This window comes from Eulemur rufifrons, chromosome 19 (assembly GCF_041146395.1).
Source record: "Eulemur rufifrons isolate Redbay chromosome 19, OSU_ERuf_1, whole genome shotgun sequence".
NCBI lineage: Eukaryota > Metazoa > Chordata > Mammalia > Primates > Lemuridae > Eulemur > Eulemur rufifrons.
This window is the reverse complement of record NC_091001.1, coordinates 66416032-66429292: the sequence shown is the minus strand read 5'-3', so window position 1 is coordinate 66429292 and position 13261 is coordinate 66416032. Positions and strand designations below refer to the sequence as shown.

The window sequence follows — 13261 nt, the reverse complement described above, 5'->3', positions numbered from 1 at the left end:
AGATGGGTATTTTTTTTGTTTGTTCCAACGTAAAGGAAAACTGCTTAGATATGAATCAAATAAAATCAAGCCAAAATTTAACAACTTTTAACAGGATAGATTTCATTTGAAATTTCTTAGGTATGAATTCAGATTTAATAAATAGCAGGAAACTAACCAGTACTTCAATTAATTTGTAACATTAAATATCAAAGTAGATAAATTTGCTACAAATACAAGGCTTATGTACTCTGTAATACATAATTTTAGACCTTGAAAGGGATAATCTAATATAAATGAGAAAATTGAAGCAGGCAGAGAAGTTGACTTATTTGAAATACAAAACTAGTTTGGGGCAGTACCAAATCTAAAGTTAATTATTTTTAGTTTAGTTCTAGGATCATTTACTTTAATTATACACTGGCCTTCTCACCCTATATGATTTTTTTCCCTTCTAAACTGTTATTTCTTGGAGTTGTGTAATTCTTTTTTAGTTGCCAGGTCAAAAATATGAAAAAAACCCAACCATATGAATAGTCTTAGCCAGGTCAAAAAGATGAAAACCAACCATTTGAATACTAGTCTTGATGACATTAAAAATATAAAGTATAAAAGTATGAAGTCTCAGTCAATTCACTTAATGGTGATTGTTTAAAAAAATTCATTTATACCTTAGATGTTGTAACTGCTTTAATTTGGAAGCTCCTAATTCTTTTGTATATCTAAAATGCCTATTTTACCCACTAGAAAATCCGTTTCCTTGCCTTTTTGAATTCCTAGAGGCTGCCTGCATTCTTTGGCTCATGGCCTGCTTCCTCCATTTTCAAAGCCAGCAATGGAAGGTTGAGTCCTTCTCATGTTGCATCACTCTGACACTGACTCTTCTCCTCCCTCTTCCACATTGAAGGATTACTTTAGGACTATCTGGATAATCCAGGATAATATTCCTATTTTAAAGCCATATGATTAGCAACCTTAATTCTATCTGCTACCTTAAAGCTCCTTTGTCATGTAATTTAATATATTCACAAATTCTAGAGATTAGAACATGGACATTTTTGGGAGACCATTATTCTGTCTGCTACACACTCTAATATCCTACAATGGCTTCTCACTGCAATTAGAATGAAGACCTAATTGCTTGGTCTACAGAGGTCCTAAATAATTTATCATCTTCTGCCTGCTTTTACACTATAGCTATGCCGGCTCTATGTTACTCAAACCCCCTACCCTAAGTCCTTTGCATGTGTTGTTTCCTTTCCCTGGAATGCTCTGTCACCTCACCACATCTTTAGATAGATAACTCCATGTCACTTAGGTCTTAACTGAAATATAACTTATGAGTGAAGATTTCCCTGATCACCAATTCATTGTATTTTTTCCTAGTGCTTACCATTAATTGAAAGATGTTTACTTACATATTTTTGCTTGTTTCTTATCTATATCATTCTTCTTTCCAACACATCTGAGTGAGAACTCCAAGACAGCAGTGGGCCTGGTACAAATATATTGCTTACCTACTATGTGCCAACTATGTACCAGCCATTATGTGGTATGGTTTGGGGAAATTATAATGTCTAAGACAGTCATGGTGGTTCCTGCCTTTGTGGACCTTTTGGGTTAATGAGGAAGCAGGTATTAATCTAATAAGCACACGAGAGAATAAAATTACAAATGTGACACTGTTAGAAGGCTTGAGAGGGTGTATTAATACCTGGTAGGACTAGTTCTGCCTCATGGTTTTTCTTTTTTGGTGTTTTTCTGGATATTTCTGTATGCTTGTTTGTCCACATAAACTTTAATATTAACTTATCTAATTCCACAACAAGTTTGTTAGTATTTTTATTTGGATTACATTAGATTTATAAATTAATTTAGGGAGAATTAACATCTTTATTATGTTTAGTCATCCTACCCAAGATGAGGGGATATCTTTCTATTTGTTGACTATTTTTATGTCTTTTAGTGTGTTACAAAGTTTCCCTTATATAGAATTTGTACATTTAAGTTTATTACTAAGTATTTAATTTTCTTCACTGATATTGTAAATGGGGTTTTCTTTCCCATTATGTCCTCTAACTCTGTGGTCCCCAACTCCCTGGGTCTTGGATGGGTACCGGTCCATGGCCTGTTAGGAAATGGGCTGCACAGCAGGAGGTGAGCAGCAAGCAAGTGAGCAAAGCTTCATCTGTATTTATAGCCAATCCCCATGGTCTGAGCTCCACCTCTTGTCAGATCAGCGGCGGCATTAGATTCTGCATTATGATGAGTTGTATAATTATTTCATTATACATTACCGTGTATCAATAATAGAAATAAAGTGCACAAGAAATGTAATGTGCTTGAATCATCCTGAAACCAGCACTGCCCACCGCCCCATCCGTGGAAAAATTGTGTTTCATGAAACTGGTCTCTAGTGCCCAAAAAGTTGGGGACCACTTCTCTAACTGGTTATTGGTTGTATATATGCAAGCTGTTGATTTCTGTGTGTCAATTTTATATCCTCTACCTTACTGAATTTTTTAACTATTTGATTTAGTTTTATCATTGATTCTCTAGGACTTATCAATTACATTGTCATATCATTGTAAATAGAGATGGTTTTACTTCCTTACCAAGTCTTCTAGTTCAGGGATCAGCAAAATTTTTCTGCAAAGGGCCAGATAGGAAATATTTTAGGCTTTGTAGGCCATATGATCTGTCTCAACTACTAAACCATAGACAATAATTTAAAAAATGGGCATGGCTATATTCCAATAAAACTGTATTTACAAAAAACAGGTACCAGATTAGATTTTGCCTGGGGGCCACAGTTTGCTAACCCTTGCTCTAGCTGATTTATCCAATTGTATTGGCTAATATTAATATTGCTAGTACAGTGTTGAAAAGTAGCAGAGATAGTGGGCATCCTTGCCTTGTTTCTGATCTTAGTGGAAATGTCCCCAGTTCCCCATTAATTAAGATACTGGCATTAGGGCTAAGTTATATATATTTTCTTATGTTAAGAAAGTATCCCTCAATTCCTATTGAGTGTTTTCATCAGGAGTGGGATTTAAATTTTGTCAGAGGCTTTTTCATCATCTATAGACGTAAGCATATGATTTTTTTTAACTGTTGCTCTATTAATATGGTGTATAATTTAGTGGATTTGGTAACATTAAGACAACTTTGTACTCCCAGGATAGATCTAGGTGTTGATTTTGTTTGCCGATATTTTATTTAATATTTTTATATTGGTATTCATGAATGACATTGGTTTGTAATTTTTCTATACTGTGGAAAGTTTTTCTTTATTTTCAATGCTTTGAAAGGATTTGTAGAGCATTGGGAATATCTGATCTTTGACAGTTTGGTAGAATTCTCCTAACCTCTGGGCCTGTTGCTCTTTCACACAGTAGTCCCTTAATTTGTCTGTTTCTTTTATGGAAATTGGTGTGCTTCAGATTTCCAAATTCAATGGTGGACACTTTTGGCAATCTGTATTTATCTAGGACATTATTTCTTTCTAGGTTTTCAAATTCATTTGCATAGAAATCTGTAAAGTACTCTGGAGATTTTTAAGAAAACTCTCCTGTTTAAATGGGTAATTTCTCCCTCTGCCATTTCTTTGGATATTTGTGTTTTCTCTCTTTTTTCTTGATCAAATTGATCTTTTTGGTTAATTTTTTCAAAAAACATCTGGATTGGCTATCTTAGGTATCTTAGGTCCTCAGGTTTTTTTTTTTTTTTGTATTCTACCTAAGGTGTCAGTAGTCTGTGACCTGTTGGGCTGGTTGTCTGTTTTTGTAAATAAAGTTTTATTGGACCACAGCCACGTCCATTCATTTGTATATTGTCTGTGGCTGCTTTTGTGCCACAACAAGAGTTGAATAGTTGAAGCAGCAGAGAACATACGGTTCACAGTCTAATATATTTACATTGTTGCCATTTAGGAAAAAGATTGCCAATCCCTGCTCTGCCTCAATTTCTTCATTAATTTCTGCTTTTATTTTTATTATTTATTTATTTTGGTTTAATGTCTTGTTACTTTTTAAAATTTTTGAGTTGGATTTAGTTAATTTATTTTATTCTTTTATTTTTCTCTGATAAAAGTGCTTATTGCTATCAGTTTTCCTCTGGTCATTACTTTAAGTTCATCTCATAGATTCTAATACATAGTGTTTTCATTATAATTACTTTTTAGAAATTTCATGTTGTATTTCTTCTTTCAACCAAGAGTTATTTAATAGAAAAATTTTAAATTTCTAGGGGGAAGGGCATTTTGGTTCTTATCAAAAATTTCTAGTTGTATTGCATTGTGATTGGAAGGTGTTTGTCATGTTTAATGGAACTTAATGATATCTTTTGGCAACTAGTATATCATTTTTCTGCGAATATTCCATGGATTCTTGGGAAGAAGATTTATCCTGTATTGTCAGGGTATAGAGTTTGATAAATATCTATAATATTTACCTTATTGGTTATGTTGTTTAGGTATTCTTTCTCCTTATTTTATGCCCACTTGATCTATTTTGTAAAAAGAATAGTGAGTTCAAATCTCCAGCAATTAGTGTTCCTTGCATCTCTTGTAGATTTTCCTTCATAAAAGTAGTTTCTGTCTTATTTGGTGCATAAATATTCATAAGTGTTATATCTGTGTTATAAAATTTGCATTAAAAAAAGGTCTTTCTTGGCCAGAGAAAGCAGCTCACACCTGTAATCCTAGCACTTTGGGAGGTTAAGATGAGAGGATAGTTTGAGACCAGGAGTTTGAGACCAGCCTGAGCAATATAGTGAGACTTCATCTCTACCAAAAAAAAAAAAATTAGCTGGGCACATGGTGCATACCTATAGTCTCAGCTACGTTGGGAGGCTGAGGCAGGAAGATCACTTGAGCTCAGGAGTTTGAAAAGCTATGCACTGCACTCTGGCCCGGGTGACAGAGCAAGAGTCTGTCTCAAAAAAAAAAAAAAAAAAGAAAAGAAAAAGTCTGTCATTTTATGCTTTTGGGCTTGAATCCTATTCTCTCTGTAATCAGGATTGTTACTATTGGTTTCTTATTATTTTCATTTGCCTAGAATAAGAATACCTTTTTCCATCCCTTTATTTTTAGGCTTTCTGAATCATTTTATTTTATATGTATCTCTTATATATAATATATAGCTGAATCTTGCTTTGTGAGCAAGTTGAAAAAACTTTTTCTTTTAATAGGTAAGTTAAGTCCACTTACATTAGTTGATATGACTGATATGCTTGGTTTCAGTGCTGTCCTAATATTTATAATTATGTGAATTTTGTTATATTTGCTATGTTTCTCTCTGAGAGGTTGTGTTTTTCGTTTGCTCTAATTTGTTTTACAAAATGGTAACTAGAAAGGTTTGTGGTTTTGGTCTAATGGTTACTAAGTACTTTGTACTTAAATCTTTTCTAATGCACTTAGTTAACTCTTCTTAACCTTTTATTATTTGGTGTATCAGAGTTTATTGGCATCTTTTAACTCCTACTTAATTGCCTATACAACAATCAGTGAGCTTATTCTACCAATCTCTTTCACTCTCTGTTCTCCCATTTTTTTAGCTATATTTTTCCTACTTAATCACAACATACAGTATTTTATAATAGTCTTTCACCCCCACCTCCATTTTCATCTACATTTATCTGTATTAAAACACTCACAATTAGTCCTTTTGCTGATGCATTCTCAGTCATCTCTTGGTTGGATGAAGCTCTTCCTTTAGTACATTCCTCAAGGACTCATTGGTACAGAATTCCCTATATAGAAAAAAAGGTGGTTTTTTTTTTTTGCCTTGATATTTGAAGGAGAGCTTGGATGGCTTTAAAATCCTTGTTTCACACTTTGAGTCATTCAGTTTTTAAAAATTGTGGTTCTGCTTTTGGCTGGCATTTTATTTTTGAAAAGTCTGATGTTAGTTTAATTCTTTTGCTTTTGTAAGTTATTTGATCTTTTTACCAGAAGGCCTTAAAATTTTTTAAAATTAATCATTGAAATGTGTAAGAGTTTAGTTAGGATATGTCTTGGAGCCAATTGTTCTGATAGAATTTTTCTCAGACATTCAGAGTGCCCTTTCAGAAAAGAAAAAAAGTACTTGAATCTACATACTGCAACATTTTCTTGGATTTTAAATTTTAAATATTAATTCTGTTACCTTCTTTTATTTTTCTTCTTCAAGGAATCCAGTTACACAAATGCTGTTGCTGCTTTGCCTTTTCTCCCATTCCATTACTTTCTCTTTGACTTTTTTCTTCTTTATCTCATTTCATTCTCTTGTTTTCTGCCATTTCAATCCCTTTTGTTAAATTTTAGTTTGAGTTTATTCTCATTTGGGTACCTTGTAATTTATTTTTCATTTCTGAGGTAATATTTTTGTCTCTTTCATTTCTTGAGTTCAATGAACTTTCTTGATTTTTTCCTGTTTTTTCTTCCCTTCCTCTCCTTTCTTCCATTCTTTTCCCCTTCCCTATTTCTCTTTTTCTTTTTTGTCTTTCTAATTCAGGGTGAATCTCCATATTTAACTCTGCTTTGAGTGTTGCTGCAGTTTTCTTCTACTTCATGATTTTTGAGGTGAGAGTTTTCCTCAATTGATGTGTGGTTTTCTCATTTGGGTACCTTGTAACTGCTTTCTTCTATTTCTTTGAAGTAACTCTGTATGGAACTGTTTATCTTTTTCCTGTTTATTTTTGTGGTAGTGGGGTATGTTTTTTTGAAATCCCAGTTCAGTGGAGCCCTCAGTACAGCAAAGTCTAGGCACTTTTTGGTGTAAGGACATATAGATCAATGGAACAGAATGGCAAATCCAGAAATAAACCCTTAATGCTAGTGGTCAGTTGATTTTTGATGAAGGTGCTAAGGCAATTCAGTGGGGGAAAGGATATTTGGCTATCTATGAGCTGGTGTGTGGATAAACAAAATGTGGTATATCCATGCAATAGGATACTATTCAGCAGTTAAAAAGAAATAAACTATGGGTTACATTATAAGCCTGCGTGACATAATGCTAAGTGAAAGAAGCCTGACACAAATGACAGCATATCATATGACTTAATTTATATGAATTTTCCAGATTGCATGATTTATTAGGGAAAAAAAACCTATAAAGCAGAGCAATGGTTGCTTCAGGCTAGGGTGGGAGAATCAAAATCGGGCAAAAGGGAACTATTTGGAGTTCTAAAACTAAACTATGATAAATGAAATTTACCAAACATCATTGACTTGGATACTGACAATGGGTGAATTTTAGGGTACATATAAGTTATTATGCCTGAATAAAATTGTTTTTAAAGAAGTAAATAAAGAAGTAGGACTTCAAGGTAGCTGTAGATAATAGTGGTTTCCTACGTTCCTGTCTACCAATACTTTGTCTATAAACAGAACATAATAAAGGGAAAAACAGAACTACGTGATAACCATGCTCTCACCATGACTTGAAGAGAGAGAATGTCCAAACTTTGAAATAATTATAAATAAAACGGAAAAAATGCCAAATCCCATTGTATGCTCTAATCTCTCTGGCTCTTGGTATTCCTGTAGATCAGAGCATGGACTACAATAAAGGTGCTTGCAGTGGACCTCAACCTTTTTGGCATCAGGCGGTGATGCAAGCGATGGGGAAGGGCTATAAATACAGATGAAGCTTTGCTGGCTCACCCACCGCTCACCTCCTGCTCCCACCCCGCCTCCTCTTCCCGAGTTTCAAGGAAGACAATTTTTCCATGGGTGGGGTAGGGGGTGGGTTGAGGAGTGGGGGTGTGGCAGAGCTCTGCTGCCGTGTCCCTAACGAGCTTTGGACCAGCCCAGGGGTTGGGGACCACAGCTTTAAAGTACCATGTCATTTGAAGAGGCAGTTTTTAAAATGATTAGCCTGGGGTTGGGGGGAGGCGGGAAGCGGGGCGTGATGAGTGGGTGATATAAGGCAAAAAGAGAGGGGCACCTTTTGCCAATTGAGTGTGAAAGAGGAAAGAAGCATAAGGGGGAATACTTAAGAGTCTGCGGCCCCTGTCCGCGGATTGCAGACCGGTCACCAGTGGGTGGCCTGTTAGGGACCAGGCTGCAGAGCTCCTCAGTCCCCGTCCATGGAAAAATTGTCTTCCATGAAACCAGTCCTAGTGCGATAAAGGTTGGGGATCACTGCTTAGAGTCCAAATGAGAGTTACACAACCCCATCAGGAAGTTGTGGAGAGCTTAATTAGACCATCTTTAGTTCTCTCATTTCCAGGGTCTGTCTGTTAAATTTTGGCTAGCTTGCCATTCTGTCACCTGCTCTAATGAGGAGAGCAGAACTGTAGCTTTCCCTGTTCATTTCCTGTCAAGTTTGTCACCTTTACTGACAATGATTTTGCTACTTTTTCTTGACAATGCTGCTGCTGGGTAGGGTTTTTTCCATGCTTACCTCCGTATCAAGTCAGCATTCGTTTTCAAAGCCAGTCTCACCCTGATAGAACTAGGTTAGGGGTGGGGAGGAGGATGGGAGCAACTCGAGGCAAGAAAAGCACAGACTATCAATTATTACAAGAAGTACAGCAATTTTTCATGAATAAAAGCTTCTTCATTTGTTGTTTGCCTTTGGTTTCCAGAGCCCTGAAATGGTAGTTTTTGTATAGTTTTATAATTGTTTCGTGGATTTGCTGACATCCAAATAAACTGTCATACTTGGAAATCCTGCTCCTCTTTATTTACAGTTAATCTAAGTAGTTTCACGCATTTTTGCTGAGGATATTATAGGTGTGTATTTATAATATATATGAATTTTTAAAATGTGGCTGCTTCATAATTATTGCATATATTCAGGATCCTCAAGAATAGGAGCATAAATTACAGACCAGCCAAATCTGGCCTACTGCCTGTTTTTGTAAATAAAGTTTTATTGTAACAGCCACTTTCATTCATTTACATGGCCACTTTCATACTTCAATAGCAGGATTGAGGAGTTGCTAAAAAGTCTGTAGGGCTTGCAAAGCCTAAAATATTTGCTATCTGACCTTTTATACAATAAGCTTGCTGACCCTTGCTGGAGAGCATTATTATCATCTTAATTAACATAATTACCACTGTAAATAACACTATTACTTTGTCTTATATTTTAAATTTCACATTTTTTATCTTCTCAATAACCTCACATGGCAAGCTGGATAGATATTTAAGTTATTTATCAGATTTCAAAAGCTAATGGTAATAGTACAGTAAAGAAGTATGATCATATAAACTATAATTCAATGTATTCTAAAGTTTAATACTTATTCAAGGTAATCCAACAATCCTAGAATTTAACAATGGTATAAAAATAGAATTAAATGTGTTATAATTTCATTTTGTCCTAGAATAATGTTCATTCTAGCAATATTGTTTTTATATTCACTTCTGCCTCCATTATGTCTGCTCTTGAATGACTAAACTACTGCCAAGTCTTAGACATGAGAAAATGCACATTTTTTCCCTTGACATTTTGAAATATTCTTACTTAGCTATTAGTTTGCCATTTGAACAGGTAATATTTAAATTGTTCAATACTAAATACTTTCCTTTATGGAGCAGTTTCTTCGGTTCAACATTTCTTACCTGTTAGAAGAGCCATTCAGTATTCTTTGTTGAGTACTATGTCTGTGGGTTGAACCAAAGGGAGGAAAGTTGTCTGGAAATGAGTCTTCCCTTTGAGGTGCTAAAGATAGACCATCAAAAGCTTCATTTAGCATATCACCTCTGTCCAAAGGCCCCAGGAGTTCTGTTGAAAAATGATTAATATATGAGTGAAATACAAATATAATTTCTACTAACTCCCTCATAAGTAAGATTACAGAACTTTCACATGTCCCAATGGAACTTTTTCTTTATTTTGTCAATTTAGTATGTAGCACACAATGGAAATCTTGTAGTCCCAGTCCCCTGTGACTTAGCAGAAAAATGAATGTTTTCAAGTTCAGATTTTGAAAAACTAATTTTTACCTTGCCTATTCATAGTGTATTTATCAACATTTTATTAATCAAATATTCTTGTTAGTCAATTAACAGACTATTTTATCTTGGAATATTGTAAGAAGTGATTATTTTAATCTTTCCAATGTAACACATAATTTGAAAAGGAAAGGAAAATAACTTTTCCAATACTTGATTTCCATTAGCATTTTAAAGTATATAGGGAGATGTATAGAGAAATAATGGCAACTTTGACAAGGCATTGTTTAAAAAATTATTTGAAACATAATGAAGTGAAAAAACATATTTGTTATAAGAAACATAAATTTTATTAAAAACCAAAAAATTTGTAGGACCACTGTGTGGATGTGTATTTTTAAAAACTTTTAATTGTGGCAAAAAACATAATTTTTACCATTTTAATCATTTTAAGTATACAGTTCAGTAGTATTAACTATATTCACATTATCGTACAACAGATTTCTAGAACTGTTTCATCTTGCAAAATGATGAAACTGAAAAATGCAAAATTGAAACTGTACCTGTTAAACAACAATTCCATATTTCCCCTCCCTGCAGCCCTTGATAACCACATTTTATTTTCTGTTTATGAGAATCTGATCACTTCAGATACTTTGTATAAGTGGTGTCATACAGTATTTGTGTTTTGAGGACTGGCTTATTTCATTTAGCATAATTTGTTCAAGGTTTATCCATGTTGTAGTATATGAGAGGATTTCTTTCTTTTTAAGGCTGAACAATATTCCATTGTATGTATATATAACATTTTATTTATTCATCTGTCTGTGGACATTTGTGTTGCTTCCACTTCCTGGATATTGTGAATGCTGCTATGAATATGGATGTGCAAATATCTCTTTGAGACCCTGCTTTCAGTTCTTTTGGATATGTACTCAGAAATGGGATTCCCAATTATACAGTAGTTCTATTTTTAATTTTTTAAGGAAACAATATACCGTTTTCATTGTGGCTGCACCATTTTGCTATCCCATTAACAGTGTACAAGGATTCTAATTTCTCCACATCCTCCTTTCTGATTTGGATGCCTTTTATGTCTCTTACATAATTGTTCTGAGTAGGACATTCTAGTACTATGTTAAATAGAAGTGGCAAGAGCAGGCATCTTTGTCTCGTTCCTGATCCTAGAGGAGAGGTTTTCAGTTTTTCCTCATTGAGTATGATATTAGCAGTGGTCTTTTCATATATAGTCTTCATTATATTGAGGTAGTGTCCTTATATCCTAGTTTGTTGAGTGTGTTTTTTAAATCATGAAACAATGTTAAATTTTGTCAAATGCTTTTCTGTGTATCAATAGAGATGATTATGTAGTTCTTGTCTTTCATTCTGTTAATGTGGTATATTACATTGATTTTCATATGTTGAACCATCCTTGCTTTCCAGGAATAAATCGTACTTGATTATGGTATATAATTCTTTTACTATGTTGCTGAATTTGGTTTGCTAGTGTTTTGTTAAGGAATTTTGCATCATTATTTATCAGGAACGTTGGTCTGTAGTTTTCTATGTCTGGTTTTGTTATTAGGGTAATACTGGCCTTATTGAATCAATTTGGGATACTCCTTCCTTTTCAATTTTTGGGAAGAGTTTGAGTAGGATTGGTGTTAATTCTTCTTTAAATGTTTGGTAAATTTTTCCAGTAAAGCCATCAGGTCCTGGGCTTTTCCTTGTGTGATGTTTTGGTTATTGATTCAATCTCCTTAATAGCTGTAGGTCTGTTCAGATTTTCTATTTCTTCATGATCGAGCCTTGGTAGGTTATATGTTTATAAGATTTTGTCCATTTATGTAAGTTTTCCAGTTTTGTTGGCATATAATTGTTTGTAGTACTTTCTTACAACCCTTTTTATTTATGTGGTATCAGTTTTTATGTTCCCTCTTTCATTTCTGATGTTAGTTATTTGAGTCTTTTTCTTAATCTAGCAAATCATTTGTCAATTTTGTTGATATTTTTCGAAAATAATCTCTTAAATTTTGTTGATTTTTTTTCTATTGTTTTTCAATTCTCTGTTTCATTTATTTCTGCCCCAATATTTATTATTTTCTTCCTTTTGCCAGCTTTGAGTTTAGTTTGTTCTTCTTTTACTAGTTTCTGAAGGTGTAAAGTTAGGTTGTTGATTTGAGATTTTCTTCTTTATTAATGTAAGCACTTACAGCCTTAAACTTCTGAGTACTATTTTCGCTACATTCCACAAGTTTAGGTACATTGTGTTTTCACTTTTATATATTTGTCCCAAAAGAGGTTCTAATTTCCCTTGTGATTTCTTTTTTGACCCATTGGTTAAGAATGTGTTGCTTAATTTTCCTGTATTTGTGGATTTTTGAGCTTTCCTTCTGTTGTTGATTTCTAGTGTCATTCCATTTTAGTTAGAAAGGATACTTTCTATAATTTCAATCTAAAATTTGTTAAGACTTGTTTTGTGGCCTTCATGTGGTCTATCCTGGAGATATTCTATGTGCAGTTGGTAAGAATGTGTACTCTGTAGTTGCTGGGTGATTATTCTGTGTATGTCTGTCATGTCCAGTCTGTCTATAGTGCTGTTGAAGTCCTCTATTTCTTTATTGATCTTTTGTCTGATGGTTCTATCCACTATTGAAAGTGAGATACTGAAGTTTCCTACTATTGTTATGTTGCTTTCCTTCAATTCTATTAGTGTTTGCTTGTATTTAAGAGCTCTGATGTTTGAATAAATATTTATAATTACTATATCTTCCTGGTGAATTGACCCTTTAGTTATTATATAGTACCCTTCTTAGTCTCTTGTGACAGTTTTTGACTTAAAGTCTGTTTTGCCTGACACTAATACAGGTACTTCTGCTCTCTTGTGGTTACCATTGCATGAAGTATCTTTTTTCATTCTTCACTTTTGTGTTATATGTGTTGTCATATCTGAAGTGATTGTATGCAGTATATCATTGGATCCTGTTTTTTAAGTCCATTTTGCCAATATGTCTTTTCACTGAGGAGTTCAGTTGTTTACATTTAATGTTATTACTCATATGGAAGGATTTACTATTGCCATTTTGTTACCAGTTTCCTGTATATCTTAGGGCTTTTGGGTCCCTCATTTCTTCTCTTACTGTCTTCCTTTGTGTTTTATTGATTTTTGTAGTGACATTCTATGATTCCATTCTCATTTCCTTTTGTGTGCATTGTATAGATATTTTCTTTGTGGTTACCATTGCAATTACAGAAAGTATCTTAAAGTTATAACAGCATTTTGGACTAATAACAAGTTAACTTCAGTTGGATATAAAAATTCTCCTTTACAACTCTTCATCCCTTTATGTTAGTGTTGTCATAAATTACATCTTCATATAGTGTATAACCATTAAC

The 13261-nt window shown here is 33.9% G+C and overlaps 1 protein-coding gene across 1 annotated transcript in view; it reads right to left on the bottom strand.

The window, feature by feature from the left end:
* Window positions 1-13261, bottom strand: part of WDPCP (WD repeat containing planar cell polarity effector) — a 318395-nt gene that overhangs the window by 12428 nt on the left and 292706 nt on the right. Inside the window, exon 17 of the mRNA XM_069493874.1 lies at window positions 9533-9695. Coding sequence (XP_069349975.1) covers window positions 9533-9695 — 163 coding nt within the window. The remainder of the gene's footprint in view (window positions 1-9532; window positions 9696-13261) is intronic.